The sequence below is a fragment of the Pelophylax lessonae genome, assembly GCF_965119305.1.
Source record: "Pelophylax lessonae genome assembly, chromosome: 2".
Classification (NCBI taxonomy): Eukaryota; Metazoa; Chordata; class Amphibia; order Anura; family Ranidae; genus Pelophylax; species Pelophylax lessonae.
Genome location: NC_138769.1, coordinates 297572370 through 297591275, shown reverse-complemented (window position 1 = coordinate 297591275; position 18906 = coordinate 297572370). Strand labels below are relative to the sequence as shown.

General features: G+C 43.4%; 1 protein-coding gene across 6 annotated transcripts in view; it reads right to left on the bottom strand.

Moving 5' to 3' along the window:
- NAV1 (neuron navigator 1) overlaps positions 1-18906 on the bottom strand; it is a 296089-nt gene that overhangs the window by 71056 nt on the left and 206127 nt on the right. For 4 of the 6 annotated variants that reach the window (XM_082246689.1, XM_082246691.1, XM_082246693.1 and 1 more), the window contains 7 exons: positions 18415-18774; positions 17793-17834; positions 15951-16093; positions 12988-13155; positions 11585-11637; positions 11343-11366; positions 10970-11047 (listed from right to left, as the gene is read on the bottom strand). In XM_082246689.1, the coding sequence (XP_082102815.1) occupies positions 10970-11047; positions 11343-11366; positions 11585-11637; positions 12988-13155; positions 15951-16093; positions 17793-17834; positions 18415-18774 (868 nt within the window). The remainder of the gene's footprint in view (positions 1-10969; positions 11048-11342; positions 11367-11584; positions 11638-12987; positions 13156-15950; positions 16094-17792; positions 17835-18414; positions 18775-18906) is intronic. The other 2 variants (XM_082246690.1, XM_082246694.1) reach the window with 1 other exon arrangement.

The following is an 18906-nucleotide window of genomic DNA, read 5'->3' as shown; positions in this document are numbered from 1 at the left end:
ATGGAGTACTGTATATGTATAGTGGGTATAGAAAAGAATCACTCCCCTTTAAAATAATCACATTTTGTTGCTTTGCAGGCTGAAATTAAGACAGACACAGTTTTTGTTTTTTCCAGCTGTATTTACTCAGTGCAACTTATACCATCCACGTGAAAGATAGAACACCACCATGTCAGAAAAAAATAAAGGAAATTCAAAAACAGACTCACTGAGTTGGCAAAAGTTTCACCCCTCCTAAAAATGACTTGTAAACTCAATCAGGTGTAGCTAATCACCTTCTCAATGGCACACAAAGCCATTTGGTTTTTAACTGTGGCCATTTTGATTAGCTCAGCATGAATAGAGCTTTCCTAGAGCATTTCAGTCCCTGGTAGAGCAACTAAATCAAACAATCAACTACAGGTGGCAAGGCACTGTCAAAAGATCTCCAGGATAAAGTTGTGGACAGGCACAAGTCAGCAGATGGATACAAAAAACATTTCAAAGACTTTATCAATGCCGAGAAGCACAGCGAAGTCTATTATTATGAAGTTGGAAGGTATTTGGTACAACACAGACCCTCCCTGGATCAGGACATCATTCCAAACTGGATGAAAGAGCCAGGAGGGAACTGGACAGGGAGGCTACCATGACACATGCAGCAACTCTGAAGCAGCTGCAGGAATTTTTGGCAAAGAGTGGTCATTGTGTGCATGTGACAACAATATCACAAATTCTACACTAATGTGGCTTGTATGGGAGGGTTGCAAGAAAAAAAGACACTCCTCAAGAAAGGCCACATGCAGTCATGACTGTACTTTGGCAAAAAGCATCTTGAAGATTCTGAGGCCACATGAAAAAAAAGTGACATGGTCAGATGAGATTAAAATTGAATTATTTGGCCTCAACACCAAACAATATGTCTGGTAGAAATCCAACATAGCTCACCATCCAAATGACACCATTTCTACAGTAGAGCATGGAGGTGGCAATATTCTGTTATGAGGGTGTTTCTCAGGGACTGGATCACTTGTCAGGATAGAAGGAAAAATGGATGGGGTAAAATACTGTCAAAAATCTTCTGCCAGAAAGTTCTCAATGGGAAGAAGGTTTACACATTGGTTGAAGGAGTAAAAGGTGAATGTCCTTGCATGGCTTACTCAGAGTCCAGACTTAAACCCAATTGAAAATCTGTGGAATGACTTGATGACCATAGTCCACATACGATCACCATCACATTTTACAAGTCCATTCAACTGAATTTGAGCAGTTCTGCAAAGAAGAGTGGGCAAATAATGCAAAGTCTAGATGTGCAAAGTTAGTAGAGACATATCCCAACAGCCTAAAGGCTGTAATTAAAGCAAAAGGTGGTTCAAAAAATTTTTTTTTATTTTTTCTGACATGTTTGTGTTATATCTTTTTACTTGGATGTTATAAATTGCACTGAGTAAATACAGCTGGATAAAACATGTCTTCATGTCAGGCTGCAAAGCAACAAAATGTGATTATTTAAAGGGGGGTAATTCTTTTAAACACCCACTGTATTTATTGAGCAAGTAGGACAAGTGAATATCACTAGCAAGTAGTCCTAAAAAAGATGGCTTGAGAGAGAGTCTTCTATATACTGCATTTTACTGATGTGATTAGGAGAATTACAGTATAAGACAGCAAGTAACCATAAAAATGGGATTTTAGACTTCAGAAATCCATTTAGACTTTAGAAATTCATTTCTCTGATGTTCATTGATCGACGCAGCTCCTGATATTCATAACCATTGGGTTATACTGCTCCCTACAGGAGTAGGACACTAGGTAGGACTCTAGGCAATAAAAATTCTGCCTACACCCATAGGCAGTCCCAGGGGGTATACTCCCTCTCTCTGCTATAGCCACTCAGTTTTGTAACAAGCAGTGTCAGGAGAATTATAATTCCACAAAGTGGTGGGTGCTGTGTCCATCAATGAACATCAGCGAAATGGATTTTACGGTAAGTCAGAAATCCCATTTTCTCTTTCGTTCATTGATGGACACACCTTCTGGTATTCATAACCACTGGGACGTCCCAAAGCAGTGTTAAACATGAGGGGTGGGAACAACCAAAAAAGTTGCCAAGGCTAAACATTAGCCAACCAGGCAACAGGGACTCAACCTCAAAGAGGGTCAGGTCCTCTTAAACAGCAGCCTGAAAAACCTTGGGGCCAAAGGAAGCATCCGCAGATGCCAACACATCCACTTTATAAAACTTTGGAAAAATGTGCACCGACAACAAGGGGCCCCCTTGCAAACCTGCATCACTGACGCCTGATGACGGAAGGCCCAGGAGGCACTAAGCGCCCTAGTAGAGTGCGCCTTGCCAGGGAAAGGAGGAACCTGACCCCTAATGGAATAGGCCTACACCACCGTCTCTCATATCCATCTGGAAATGGTCCCAGAGGAGGCGGACATTCCTTTTCAAGGTCCATCCGTGAGCACAAATAGAGTCTGACTTCCTGAAAGACTCCGTAGCTGCCAGGTACACCCTAATTGCCCTGACCACATCTAAGGCATGCAAGGCAATTTCTTTCGGATGTTTAGGCCTGGGACACAGGGAATGCAACACAATGTCTTCATTCAAATGAAAGTCAGAGACAACCATTGGAACAAATGATGGTAAAGGGCGAAGAACTATGCCTGTGAATCATCAGGTAAGATGAAGGACAAGATAACGCCGCTAGTTCCGACACCCTGCGCGCAGAAGTGCTAGCCACTAAAAAGGCCACCTTTCTGGGACAATGTAAGCAGGGGACTCTCCCGAATATTTTTAAAAGGAGGCTTCTGCAGAGCTGAAAGCACCAAATTAAGATCCCATGGTAGCAATGTAGCCCACACTGGAGGAACCAAATGTCAGACACCCTGAAGAAAGGTATGCACCAGGGAATGTGTGGCCAAAGGTCGGTGGAAGACGACTGCCAAAGCCGACCCCTGGCCCTTGATTGTACTCCAGGCCAATTTCTGTTCAACCCCCAGTTGAAGGAAGGTTAAGATCCGAGCCACCGAGACGGAGCGAGGAGGAACCCCAAGAGACTCACACCACGCAATGTAAATCTTCTACGTATATTGGTAGATCCTCCTAGAATTATATTTCCTAGATTTCAACAGGGTAGGAATCACAGATTCAGATAAAATCCTTATCCTTCAGCACTTGGTGTTCAACACCCAAGCCGTCAAAGACAGCGACTGTAAAGCAGGATGGAAGATCGGTCCTTGGGACAGAAGATCCTCCCTGAACGTCGGCGATCAGCCGCCCCAGATCGGCTTACCAAGCCCGGCGAGGCTAGTCTGGAGTCCCTAAGATGACCAGAATCCCTTCTGCCTCGATCCTGCGTAGAAGTCTGGGCAGAAGCTTGAGAGGAGGGAAGGCGTAAATCAGCCGATACTGATGTCCTGGAGCCACCAGCGCGTCTGTGGCATCCGCCAGAGGATCCCTTGACCGAGCCATAAACCTCTGCACCTTTCTGTTGAGCAGAGACGCCAACAGATCCACCTCGGGGGTGCCCCCCCGGTGATATAGCCGATGAAACACCTTTAGACAAATGGACCACTCCCCGTGGACCAACGCCTGCCAACTGAGATAATCTGCCTGCCAATTTTCCACCCCGGAATGTGTACAGCGGAAAGGGCTGGAACGAACTGTTCTGCCCACCTTAGAATGCCGGCTACCTCCAGAGCCGCCAGGACACTTCTTGTACCCCCTTGATGATTGATATCAGTGGTGGCCGGTGCGTTGGGGGCGCAGGGGCGCCGCCCCCCTATCCATGCGTCCAGCCCCCTAATCTGCATGCAGGGGCGCCGGACGCATGGAGTTCCATGGGGCTTTTTTTTTTGGCATCACCTGATTAGAGCAAGAGGCTCCAATAGGGCGATGCAAAAGGGGGACCCGGGGCACAGAGCAGTGCGTCCCGAGCCCACCAATTGTGTGACAGTAGCGAATGAAAATTCGCTATTGTGACACGGATCCTCCTCCTGGCCAATCAGGGAGCGCGTCTGATACGCGCTTCCTGATTGGCCGCAAGGCAAACCCCATGCCATTGGCCGAGGAGGAAGCGGGAGTGGGAGGACTTGTGGAGACACCGGGGGATTGAAGAGAAGCCGCCGCCGGGACACTGAGGACAAGGCTCTGCCGCGGCTGCTCCAGGGCTCCAGGTAAGTGCACTGGTCTCGGGGGGGGGGGGGGGGAGCACACTGCATTGAAGGGGGCATGTACGCTGGTCACTGCATTGAATGGGGGCATGTACGCTGGTCACTGCATTGAAAGGGGGCATGTACGCTGGTCACTGCAATGAAAGGGGGCATGTACGCTGGTCACTGCATTGAAAGAGGCATGTACGCTGGTCACTGCATTGAAAGAGGGCATGTACGCTGGTCACTGCATTGAAAGGGGGCATGTATGCTGGTCACTGCATTGAAAGGGGGCATGTATGCTGGTCACTGCATTGAAAGGGGGCATGTACGCTGGTCACTGCGTTGAAAGGGGGCATGTACGCTGGTCACTGCATTGAAAGGGGGCATGTACGCTGGTCACTGCATTGAAAGGGGGCACGCTGGTCACTGTTTAAGGGGGCACACTGGTCACTGTGCATTGAAAGGGGGCACGCTGGTCTCTCTGCATTGAAAGGGGGCACGCTGGTCTCTCTGCATTGAAAGGGGGCACACTATACCTTAATTACCGAAGGACCCTTTCACACTTTTGCGACCTCAAAGTCACGCAATTTTTTACAGCATTTTTTGCCGCAAAGCAATGCCTATTACATTTTTCTGTTTGCGCCCCCCCAAAAAGTTTGAGCACCAGCCGCCACTGATTGACATAAATCACGGCCCTGGCATTGTCCGATTGAATGCGCACTGGACAAACCTAAAGACGATCTGTACAATGATCTAGACACAGTCTGATCACTCGAAGTTCCAAGACATTGATTGGTAGTCTGGATTCTTCCTGTGTACAACTCCCCTGAGCAGAATGCTTGCCGAGGACACCTCCCCAGCCGGACAGGCTGGCATCCATTGTGACCACTGTCTAATACAAGGGGAGGAAGGTTTTTCCCAGCCAAAGCACCGGGGATCGAAGACACCATATCAAGGACTCCCTCATTCCCCGACTCCGCCGGATCTGATTTTCCAGAGACTGGGGAGTCTAGTCCCATTTGGTCAGAATCTCCCTTTGCAGGTACCTCGTATGGAACTGTGAAAACGGAACCGCCCTTAAAAGGTAGACACCATCAGGCCCAGCACCCGCATGCAAGTCCGGAGGGACGACCATCTGTTGGACAGCAGGAGACGAACTGCAGCCTGCAATTTTTGGAGTTTGTCCAGAGGAAGGAGAACTCTGGCTAAGGCCAAGTCCAGAGTCAGACCCAGATAGTACAGCCTCGTGGACGGAACAAGAGCAGACTTCTGAAGGTTCAAAACCCAGCTGAACTCCCGCAGAGCTTGTATTGTGATCTCCAGGTTGTCCACCAGAGCAGAGGGAGACTCCGCTCGCAGAACAGGGCTAACACTTTTGTGAAGACCCGAGGAGCAGAGACGAGTCCAAAGCGTAATGCCACAAACTGATAATACTCCTCTCCCACAGAAAAGCGGAGAAAACACTGGTGACTGGCACATATTGGAATGTGAAGGTAGGCATCCTTGATATCGATAGAGGCGAGGAAATCCCAGACGCAGGGATGCCGCCACCGTTCGAATGGACTCCATTCTGAACTTCTGTACCCACACAAAGCAGTTTAGCGCCTTAAGGCCAAGGATTGGAGGCACTTTACCTTCCTTCCTGGGGACTGTGAACAGGTTTGAGTAAAAACACTGAAAATGTTCCGAAGTCGGAACCGGGACAATCACCCTTGAAGGGTCTTGTACCTCCCCAAACAGGCCCTGTAAGGGTCTGGGGACAGGCGCAAGTTGGAAGGAAAAAACGTTGCTGGGCATAAGAGCGAAACTCGATCTTGTAGCCAGACTAAATTACTTTGTAGACCCACTTGTCTTGCACTAGGGAAGTCCACGGGTCCGGAAACCAGCGAAGACCTCTCCCCACCCCCGATACAGGTGGGGGCGCACCTTCAAGCTAAAGGAGCCTTGTCCACGGGTCTGGAGAAGCCCAATCTTGGCTTGCTAGACCAGGTTGGTTTCGATCCTACAGAAGAGGCCCTGAAAGGCTTTGAGCCCCTGTCAGTCGACCCTGAGGGACGAAAAAACTTATGAGCTGAGAAGGAGGGTCCATGTCTACAACGAGGTTCCTTGCCCTTAGTAGCCTGCAAAAGAAAAGTACTCTTCCCCCCCGTGAGACCTTTATTGATGTCATCCAGGGTGGTTTCAAACAGCCGATCTCTTTGGAAAGGAAGATCAGTCAAAGCCTTTTTTGAAGTCTGATCCGCAGACCAGCACCTGGGCCAAAAAACAAGCCGAAGTACTAAAACAGAGAGGCGAGCCATCAGGTGAACTGCATCAAAAGAGGCATCACAGATAAACTGCAGCCCCTGGACCAGCTGGTCCTCCAGCTCAGCAAAGGCAGGGGGGAGCTGTTCCCTCTGCAGGTCATAGCGTAAGAGCTTAGTCCATCCGGTCAGAGTTTGCGACACTAAGGCAATGGTGAAGACCGGCCTCATTGCCGAACCAGCCAGAATGTACATATGGCGGGCCACAGCCTCCGCCTTCGGGTCAGCCGGATCCATAAAGGCTGGGGGCTCTTTAACCTGGACTCATGGTTGCCTTGTTTAATCTGGAAACAGAAGGGTCCACCACCGGCGGCACAGTCCACTTCCTAAGAAGGGACTCCTCATAGGGAGTAACGCTTAGGGACTTCATGGGGACACTTTGGTCGTCCCCACTCTTTAGCGACAATTCTGTCAAAATAGGCAGGCAAAGGAAACACATTTGCCACTCTGGATAGCTTCTGAGTGCCAAAGGGTATCTGCGACTCAGTCGCAGCTTTAGCTGCATCCTCCATCTTCAGGGTCTCGTGCACAGATACAATCAGTGCATCCACCAGCGACTTTTCGTCACAGTCATTTAGGAATCATCCTTACTATCAGAGGATTCCAGGCACGTGGTTGAAGACCCAATAGGGTGAACTACGTCCGCAGCGGGCGAATCAGATTCAGGATCTGATGAGACAGATGAGGCAGGGGAAGGCAGGGGGGCGCTTTTTGTTAGCCCGCCGCCCGCAAGCCACCTCCACCCAGGGCACAAGGGATTCCAGGACCGCTGTCAGTACATGGATGGATGGCTGGGACCCGGAGGGCCCCGCAGCCTAAGAGAGGGGATCAGGTGGGGAAATGTGCTCCAAAGACACACCAGGGGGACCCCACAAAAAAGTGCTGCTAAGGGACAACCCCCACCACGCTGGCAGCACCATCCAGGCGCCTGGCACGCAGCACCAAGCGATCCTCAGCAGAGAGGGAGAGGACCCCACCAGACTCTCCACCTGCAAAGACAAGCACCTGCAGCCACCAGGATAATTTGCACTACACGTGCAGCGATCAGGAAGTAAAATCATCCAGGAGTCAGCAGCAGGGAATGAGGAGGAGCTCCCACTGCCGAAATCGCTGCCCACAGGGCTCCACTGTCATGGCCCCCGCTATTTTCAATGGCAAACCACAGCAAAATGGCTGCCAGACTACACAAACAAGGCCACCGTGTATAGAACACACAGGCAACAACAAAATGGCGGTCCTGTGCGGCACCACAAGGCATACAGGGACCCAGGTTTGGGAGACCAGGCCTCAAGGACAGATCCAGAGAGGCCGGGGGGCCCTGGCAGGTGCCCCTGGCCGGTACAACTCCCCCTGCACAGCCGATCGTCTGGTCGCCGGCAGTGCACCCCCCCGGCCCCCATCACCAGTCAGCGATCACCCAAACAGCCCCAGCGTATGTGGAGGGGGGGGGGGCAGGATTAGGGACTCAGTAGGGGGGGTGTCTGCGGGAAGGAGAGGAACCCGGGGGTCTGACCAACCCAAGGAGGGGCCCACATCCACCCCAAAACCCTCCAGGGGAGAGAGGGACAGCTACTAACCATACCAGGAACCAGACGGGCACTGCTCCAGACAGAACCCCTCTCCATGGGAATGGTGGGGCTGTCAGCCAGGAATTACACTGCAACCAGGGCCAGCCCCCGTCCAGTGGGACTATGTCGCGGCCGACCTAGCGCGTGCTTGCTGGCCAGACTGGGGTGACCACTGGATCTAGTTTTTCAACCTGTCGTCCAGAATTTTTTTCTGCCTAGTGTCCTACTCCTGTAGGGGGCAGTATGACTCAATGGTTATGAATACCAGGAGCTGTGTCAATGAACGAAAGAGAAATAAATAATTCTCTTTTGTTCATAATACTGTTGACTGACCGTTATTATGTAACCTTTCCTTTGCCCCCCTCCCCCCATGCTTTTGTTAACATTTATTACAAGCCTAATGACCGACAAACATTAAGATATTTAAAATGTAAGTGCACTTTCATATTTTAAAAAAATAATAATTTCTCCTCGTCTCCCAGATCTTCCTTGTCACTTTTAAACATACCCCCAATCCTGCACTCTGTAAATTAGGTTTATTTGCTATAGGTTTATTTGCTATGGCTCTGGCTTTCCCTGAAGCATTCTCCAATGTTTGTACCTGGGAGCTGTCCTTTCAAAGTAATTAATGGCTCAGCACATGCTTAAAGTTAGGTGTATGGACACCATTAATTTCCATAAAAATGCTATGTGTAAGGACTAGAACAAGTGTACTAGACCTGTGCCCTGGGCTCAGTGTGCATGATGAGATGGGGTGTGAAAAAAGCTTTTAATATGCACTTCTATTTTAATTATTACTGAGAAATACATCTGTGGAAAACACATGCCTGTAACTACTACATTAACCATTAAAACGTCAATAAAACCCAGATCAGCAAAAACTGTCAATACATCCTATATTACATTGTGCTTATACTCAGGCATCGACTAGAGCATTTGTTTTCTGTAGACTGCAAAAATCCTGGCTGATCCTGCTGTTTACTGGCTTTCGCACCTTCTCTGTGTCCCTGCTGCGGACTGAGATTGTGTAGACCAGCTGTTGACATCTACTGAGCATGCTCTAGCTTTAGTTCCCTTCTAAGCTGTTCATTTTCTCCTTTTCTGAAGCCCATGTGACTATAGAATTACACACGTGGGAGTATACACAGTGATATATGGCATTCCCCCTTGTATGAAGCTATAAAACACTTTGTTACTAATATTGATACATTTTTATTCTCTCTCTCTCTTTATTCTCTATTCCGAAAGCCTTTTTTATACCATGTGACCGGCACAGCACCAACCAATGTTGTGCAGACACAGATTCATACATCAGCAGAGTACTATGAACTCCTCCCTCAGAACTTTCATTGAGGACAGGAAAGACCTGGGAAAAGTCATGTGACCTCTGGACAGCAATAATTAATTAGGGCAATTAGATGATTTTTATTTTATATTAAATTAAATGTGGCATGATATTTATGCATAAATAAGAAAATCAAGAAGGGATAATGGCAATTAACTACTTGACCTCTGAAAGGTTTACCCCCCTTCATGAGCAGGTCTTTTTTTTGCGATACGGAACTACCTTATTTTAACTGAAAATTGCACGGTCCTGCAACACTGTACCCCAAAAAAATGAATGTCATTTTTCCCCCATAAATAGAGCTTTCTTTTAGTGGTATTTGATCACCACTGCGGTTTTTTTTTTTTTTTTTTTTGGGGTTTTTTTTTACGCTAAAAACAAAAAAAGACTGACAATTTAAAAAAAAAAATATATATAGATATATATTTTTACTTTCTGCTATATTATATATATCCAAAAAAAAAAAAAAAAACAAATTTCTTCATGAATTTAGGCCAATATGTATTCTGCTACATGTTTTTGGTAAAAAAAAAATCCCAATAGGAATATATTGATTGGTTTATGAGACTGCTATAGTGTCTACAAACTATGGGATATATTTATATTATAAAGAATTTTTATTTATTTATTTACTTTAAACTAGTAATGGCAGCAATCAGCAATTTATAGCGGGGCTGTGATATAGTGGCGGACAATTGGACACTAGCTGACACTTTGCGGGAACCAATGACACTAAAACGGTGATACTAATGGGAAGGGGTTAAACATCTAGGGCAATCAAAGCGTTAACTGTGTGCCTAGCCTGAAATTTTGTGTACAATGTGTACTGCTTTTACTAGGGAAATAGATCGATTCTAGTCCCTGCTTTGCAGGAACACAGGATCGATCCCTTCACCCCTGTCAGAAATGAGATATGCCTTGTTTACATAGGCATATCTCAGTTCTCTGTTTATTGCCGACAACTGGCAGGTGGCAGAAGAGGACATCGAGTGCCCGGCACCCGCAGATTGGCTTCTGCTGTGAATTATCATTTTCCATCACAAAGACACATCACCAACACAGGAACTGAAGAGAGTCCTTCCTAACAGGAACACATATCGCTGTTAAAATCTCATGGGGACCCCCCCCCCCTTTTTTTTCACTCACATCTTTCTTCTTCTCTACTTCTTCCACTAAGTACAGTTCTTGCCTTCTTCCCTCCCTACTATCTGTTTCTCTTGCTTAATTTAGTAAAATTGAAAATGCATTGGAAAGTTCTCTATAGTTGATGTACCTGTTTAACTCAAGGTTTGAGTTTCTTTCGCATTTATGGGTTTGATTGATTACTCACTACGGTTTTTTTTCCTCACTATGAATCTTATGCCAATACTTATACAGTTAGTTATGTGACAATTGCTCTGGAATGTATCCTTTGCTATTTTCTGAATAAATAAACAAAATTTGAAAACCTCATGGGGAAGTCAACTCTTTAACACTCTATAAAACCTAAAATATTTTTTTTCTGGAGTATCACTTTAATCTTACATGTGGGGGGGTAAGTTTGAACTGTGGAACAAGTCAAATACATACTTTAAACTAGAGATTAGGTTAAAAAGATCATATACAGCACTTACATTGGCAGACAGTTGTGTGGTCAGAGTTGCAACTTTTTCCTGTGATGATTCCAGTTCTCTCCGCAGCTTGCGAATTTGCTATTTTGCACAGAAAAACAAAGTAAATAAATGTTAGTTTATAAATTAAAATAGTTACATGTTATACTGTTAACTTAAGCTATACGAATATAAAGTTATGCTATTAATACATTTTACTGTATTAGTATACACAAAATATTGCTATATTATTAGTACATATTAGTCTATATAGTAGGTATATGTAAGATATTGCCATAATAGTAGAATATAGGGTATAATATTAAAAAGTAAATTATTTGAGTAAATCAAGGGGAAAAGAATAGCTCTGCAACAAAGGATAGAACACTGAATGTACCTCCGATTGCATCCTTTCCTCAGCCTGATAGACAAGCGTAGCATGCCACAGAAAAATAAAGAGAGGAGGTTACAGCATGAGCAAACAGTCCTGCAGCTGCTTATTAATATGTATCTCTACATTCTTATTTGCATTCAAAGCACAAGCAGAGTCTTTCATGCACTGCTAATGAACATAATGATTTCTAAACACAGCACGGGCAGCTGTGGCTGCAGCTACATTTTTATACAGTTGGTTCTTACAGAGGAGTATGTTGATGATGCGCTTGATGCCAGTGACAGAACAGAACCGTGAACTGAAAAATAAAGAGAACATCAGATTAGTAAAAATGTATAGCTGTACTAAAAAATAAAGCCAATATACATAAACTTGTAAGTTCACAGTTTGTGAACATTGATGCCATGGAGACTTTCTGGAATGTGAATGGCTACAAATGGTGCATGCTCTTTTCTTTCAATAAACACAAATGCTAGCATTTACAGCAGCTTCACAATGCACTGTTATATGTATTAAAGAGGTTGTAAACCTTGAGAAAAACAAAAACAAAAAAAACCTGTAAGACAAAGACATAATGAGCTAGTATGCATCGCATACTAGCTCGTTATGAAATACTTACCTTAGAACGAAGCCCTCAAATGAAGCCTTCCAGCAGCGCCCCCACACCGCTGAGACAGCTGACATCTTCCCTGGTGTTTCTTCCGGGTTCGCAGGGTCCGGCGCTGTGAGCTGCAGGAACCACGATGACATCACTCTTGCGCAAGCGCGTGGGAGCCCCCGTTTACGGCACAGGCTCTGAAGGTCTGGCACAGCAAGCCGGACCTTCAGAGCACATACACCAATGATGCCATCGGCTGAAACTGTGCAAGTTTAGGAGATATTCACAGTACCTACAGGTAAGCCTTATTATCGGCTTATCTGTAGGTACAATTATAAAATAAGACTTTACTTCCCCTTTAAAGATGAACCTCAATGTAGCGAACCTAGCTATACTCCCTTAAGGCCCATTTCACACTTGGGACTGCATTCTAGATTATATCTGCTCCAGTTTAGATAAATTGACCTCAGAGCATACAGTTTGAATTAATTTAGCTATTTTTGCGTTCCCAATATCAATAACATTTTACTTTCAATACATTTTTATTGTTTTAAATGCAAAGAAAAAGAATACACAATAAAACAGTGTAGAGATCAATAACATTTTAAAACTGATAGGCATGCAAATAACATCTAGTAGATGCATTATCCTATATTATCATTAATAGATGCCAATGCACCTACAAAAGCCTTATAATATTTGTATTGCTCAGACATCTGCAACCACGCACAACATTTTGGATCACATGCTACACAACCAAAATGTTCATGGATGACTGCATGCACATTGAGATGCTATAGTTACAAACTGGTTTCTGCAATATCTGAACCAATACCAGTTTGGAAGAAGAGTAATTTCTGACCCAAACACACCATCAGTTTGTGTATGCTACAATCCCTCTAGGAAATCTAAACCAATAAACAATAACCTACTTAAACACCACATGCAGCAAAATGCCAATATGCCACTTAACATCAAAATGCCAATATGAAAAAAGTAGTCACATCTTCAAATCAGTTTAGCTGCTTTCCATTTGTGCAATGTACTCACCGTCATCAGCTGGATCTCTAAATGAGCCAGATCTAGTCATTGTTCCTTTGGGTCTGTCAGCAAGAGATAATGAACTTCCCAGGTTTGAGGAACCAAAAAGCTCAAAAGAAGAGTCCTGAGCTGGAATACTGCTCGATCGAGCAATACGAGGAGCAGACGATGGACTCACTATAAAGAGAGGACAGACAGAAAATGGGTGGGAATGCATGAGATACAAGGGCATTTATGGAATGAACATGGAGAATTACAAGATTATTTCATGTAATGATAATGAAAAGGTAGGTGTGAAAACTGCATTAAATAAAGTTGAAAGAGGCTATTGGCTGTGAATAATTCTAAAAAGAAGCCATTGGGAAAGATTGAAAAAAAGAAGGGTGGAAAAAAGTGATTGAGTAGTAACATATCATCAGGCCTTCCAAATAAATTCCATAAATACTGTATAGTGCTCCTACAAAAGCACACATTTATGGTACAAGGCCATAATGCCAATGTTAATGTTACTAAGTCTAGAAGGAAAAGCCCTATATTGTATATGTTTCCAACTATTCTCAGCATTAAAATTTAATAGCAGCAATGATGATTAATAATATAATAATATCACATTGTTGCAGTGCTTTACAAATGCTTTACAGGACTTACAATATACAAAATATGTATATATAAAATCAGTCAAGTACATTAGGACCTATATAAAGCATGTTATAGTATTTTTTCATGACATTTTCTATTTAAAGAAAATGACGGTCAATCAAGGAAAATGTCCTTATTTATAAAATAAAGAGCATGAAACGATCTGAGTTGATGTAGGGACTTGGAGGAAATGCTAACAAAGCATATCAGTTACAACTGTTGTACACATGCATAAAGCCATAATATTACATATTAATTACATAAATATAATTTATGTAATTTCTTTTCCCCACAAATAGAACTTTCTTTTGGTGGTTGATCACCACTGCATAAACAAAAAAGTCTGACAATTAAAAAAAAAAAAAAAAAATCTATATATATATATATATATATATATATATATATATATATATATATATATATATATATATATAATTTCCTTTACATTGGAAAAAAGAAAACACATCAAATGTTTAAATTGAGAAAATTCACCATTTAATAGAAAAAAAAAAAATACTGTAATTTTGAAACTGAAGACAGCTACAGGTCTCAGAAAATCTGGAACGGGGCCTCAAGGGGCTAGCGAAGTAGGCAGTACTAATAAGGCAGAGCTGAAAGAATATTTTGCAACTAATAAGGTTAATTCACAACAGGTCAGTAACATGACTGTGTATAAAAAAAGCATCCTAGAGTGTCAGAGTGTCTCAGAAACATATCTGGGCAGAGGTTCACCAATCTGTGAAAAGCTGTATCTAAAAATTGTCAAACAGTTTCATTCTAATGTTCCTCAACATAAAATTGCAAAGACAGAGAAATCTCTGTGCGCAAGGAACGCAATGCAATAAAGAGGAAAGAGTTAAAGAGAAAAGGAAAGAAATGCAATACTCTTTGTCCGTGATCTTCGGGCCCTCAGGCTGTACTGCATTAAAAGCAGGCACTATTATGTGATAGAAATCCCTGTATGGGTTTAGGAATACTTCTAAAAATCATTGTCTGTTTGCAGTGCCATTCAAAAATGCAAGTTAAAGATTTATCGTGCAAAGAAGAAGCCATATCTGAAAATGATCCAGAAATGCCAGCGTCTTTTCTAGGCCAAAGCTCATTTAAAATGGTCTGTTGCAAAGGGGAAAACTGTTCTGTGTTCAGATGAATTTGAAATTTTTTTTGGCAACCATGGGTGCCCCTTCCTCCAGACTAAAGAGGAGAGGGACGTTCTGGCTTGTTATGAGTGCCAAGTTCAAAAGCCTGTATCTCTGATGGTATTGAGGTGCACTAATGCCTAAGAAATGGGCAACTTGCACATCTGGAACATCAATGCTGAAAGATAGTTTCAGGTTTTAGAGCAGCATATGCTCCCATCCAGATGACCTATTTTTCAGGGAAGGTCTTGTAGATTATAGCAGGGCAATGCTAAACTGCATACTGCATCTCTGACAACAGCATGGCTTGTATTAGAAGAGTCCGGGTGCTTAACTGGCCTGCAGTTCAAACCTTTCACAAAAAAAAAAAAAAAAAAAGAAAAATTTTGGCCCCACCCTCATTCACTTCCAATCTGCTGCTACACGCCAGTCACTGAGAGCCTGAGCAGAGCAACGATCACTGGGATCTGCTGAAAACTGCACTGACTGGGAGCCGTCACCACTATCCCCAACCCACACCTCCATCCACTGCACTGCCCCACTGCCAGCCCTGCTCCTCCATCCACCAGATGGAGGAGCAGGGCTCAGTACCTGGTGTGCCCTATGGCGAATGTGCCATAGGGGCAAATGCCTGGTGTGCCCTATGGCCTGCCCGTACCTGCTTGAAGGTATCCGTTTTAGTATCAGAACTTTTCCACAAGTACTCGTGCAAATGCTTAGTATCTGCACCGATACCATTATCGGTGAAATGCTCATTTCAACCACTGAGCTACTAGCCTGCACTAAAAACAGCCAAAAAAGTGGTTGTGAGCTAAACCAACACTTACAGTGTCAGGTGACCACTAAATTGACACTAAGAAGATGATTAACTAAAGGTAAAAAAAGCTGTCTACTTTGCAAATAAATTTTCCCTTAGCTTAGTGATTGTGGTGAAATTTCACTTTGCAAAGAAAGAAAAACAGTATATTTGCTTACAAGTGATTGGATAATGGACATCAGCAGAGCTTCACCTCATTCACAAAGCTAAGGGAAAATTCTCCAGCCTATTTGATTTAGTAAATCAATCCCTAAATATACAGTATATTGTTTGCAGCATAAGATGGGATAAGGTGAAGGAAAGGTTAGTGAACATGACTAAAGGATGTTACACATTATACAATTTTAATCTTAACACAAATGATGGTCCAAACTTACCCAAGCAAGCTAATGGGGGTTTGCCAACATTGGTTAGTGGGAGTGGTGGGGGTAGAGGTGATAAATCATCATTATCTTGAATCGCCCCAATTGTGTGTGAATGTCGCCTTTCCTTCGGTTCCTCTTGAGAATGTGACTGGTACCTTAGAAAAAAAGGAAACATTTCAAATGTATTGCAGATTAAAGAAGTGTTCCCCATTCAGAAACCTTGCACATCGTTTAAAGTGGTTGTAAAGGCTGAAGGTTTTTTACCTTCATGCGTTCTATGCATAAAGGTAAACAACCATTAGTGTGCAGCTCCCTCCTCAGCCCCCCCTAATACTTACCTAAGCACAATCAAGCAATGTGCATAAGACCTGAGGCTCTCCCTCCTTTGGCTCCCACTGCTGTCAATCACAGCCAGTGAGGCAGGAAGGGGGGGGGGGCAGGTCTGAGCTGTGCTCTCTGTGTCTTATGGACGCAGAGAGTTGGCTTGAGAGCGAGCACGCACAAGTGCCCCCATAGCAAGCGGCTTGCTATGGGGGCACTCGGCAAGGGGGACGGGTCCAGAGAGCCGGCGGGAGACCCAAGAAGAAGAGGATCAGGGCTGTTCTGTGCAAAACCACTGCACAGAGCAGGTAAGTATGACATGTTTGTTATTTATTTTTTAAGAAACATTTTTCCTTTACAATCACTTTAAGGTACCCAGAGATGAATTTCTGGCTGTTCAGTTAGAAAATATTTACCAACAACTATATATTAGGAATTATTATAATTATTATATAGGATTTATATAGCGCCGACAGCAATTTACAACTTGAGGGTAGACAGTACAAATACAATACACTTTAAAACAGTAGGAATTAGAAGGCCCTGCTCGTTAGAGCTTAGATTCTAAGAGGACAGGAATCAGTCATGTTCTACATCTGGGATCTCTAATCAGGTGATTTTGGGCTCAGGAGAGAACATATAACACCAATACTTGAGACACAAGGGGTTATGCATTAAGAACAGGGTCAGGTTATGTTATAGGTTATGTGCTTTGGGTTAAGGCTAACTGTTGTCAGTGTTAGGCTAAAGGTAAGGAATTAATGCCAGGTTAAGTTGTAAGGGTTTTCTTTAATTTTAGACAGTTAACCAACACAAAACTGATATTTTCTTTTTTGACAAATTCTAGAGTAGAACCATGTGGTAATATCTCTTGTAGGATTCTGCTGCTGAGAAGACCATACTACTCTTTGTTCTGCACATCTTATTTGCCATTATGAGGGGGTTTGCCTCTCCCTGGTGGGTTTTTGCATCTATTTTATATTAAGGAGAATTGCAGCAAGAAGTTAGCAGGAACCTGGAAACTGTCAACAAAGTTAGGAATTATGTCAGGCAGATTACACCGCTGATGTATCCAGGATAGGCTGACACAAACCACCATGAGGTATATCTTGAATAAAGTTACCTTTTACATTTCAAGATATAGAACAGGAAGGACTGTTCGGTCAGCCTATGGTAAAGGATCAGGACATGTAGGGGAATAGTTGTTTTTGCTTTGTTGGATTTCTGAAGGCCCAGTGCAAAATCTGCCACGCCATTTGCTTGGTGCTATATACCAGAGGTTTGTATATAGTATAGGAACCTATCAGAGTTTTCACCTTTTCCAAAGATGACTAGGGCAACAAGTGCTTAATGTTGCTGTCAAAAAATAACTAAATGTACATAAATGTGGGATGTCCATCTGAGAATGGGAGGACATAACCCTCCTTTTGCAGTGTTATTTTTTTAATCAAATTAGTTTGCCCAAAATATGGAAATTTTTATATAATTTAAATGGATACCATCTCTAAAATGACAAATGCAGTTAGTACATACCTCAGCCCTTTTTTGGGTAATGTGTTTCTATCCTGGATAGTGCTGTGTAAGAAAATGTCAAAAGTGATTATTAAGATTAATTTATTTTATTATCACAAACAAAACCAGCTTATTGCCTTTTGGGCGCATAATTAAAGGATAACTTTTTGCTTCAACTAAATAATTCTGAACTGAATCATGATGAGATATCTGGGTTTCTTTGAAAATTTGAAATAACACATACATTATGTAGTGGTAAAGTAACTGCAGTGGTCAGAAGAAAATGACAGTACCATATAAGAGCTGGAATAACTCCAGGATGTAGATTTTTGGAAACAGAGAGAGAACAGTAAAGGACCTGTGTCAATGTGCTTTGGGCTTGTGTCAATGCCATTCATTTCTCAGTTCAGAATTGAAATCATTCAGAATTAATTGACAGGGACATTTGACCTGCATTGGACATGCTTCAAGATGGGTTTGCATTCCCATAAATTTGTTGAAGGAACAAGCTCTCGTCAATACAGCTCTTAAATGTGTGAGGTTTCAATTGTGGGTACATGGCTCTGCAATAGGGTTAGGGGATACACTCTAAGACCCTGTCACAAGAAGTAAGATATATCAGGGATTGATTTATTAAACTCACGTGTCAGGTACAGGAGACTTGACGGGGTTATCATTCCACCCAGTGTCTGGAATTTGATCCTCTCCCTCTCCACTAAGATGTGCAGGTGGGACACTGATAGAAAGTGGAAGTGACTCCATGCTTCGATGTAAGCCCGAGAGTTTAGGATACATCCTAAGATTATTTAGACCCTGAGAGAAGCTGGCAGAGTTTATATTCAGTATGGGAGCTGGACTTGGAGTGAGACAGGAAACGTTTGAGAGAAGTTCCTGTTTGGTTGGTGCCACTTCCGTAACAGCAGGCGTAAAATCTAGGCTGTTAGAGTTCACTTTATCCAGATTAGATAGTGTTGGAGTCTTCATGAAAGGTTTGGTTATTGCCCTAGAAAAAAAAAGGAAAACAGTAAACGAAAGAAAATAAAATATGTTTAGGGCCCTAATTGCCTACAAAAAATATTTAGATACTTTTAGTTCAACTGTATAAAAGTTGGGTGCCAAAAGCAAACAAGGGGGG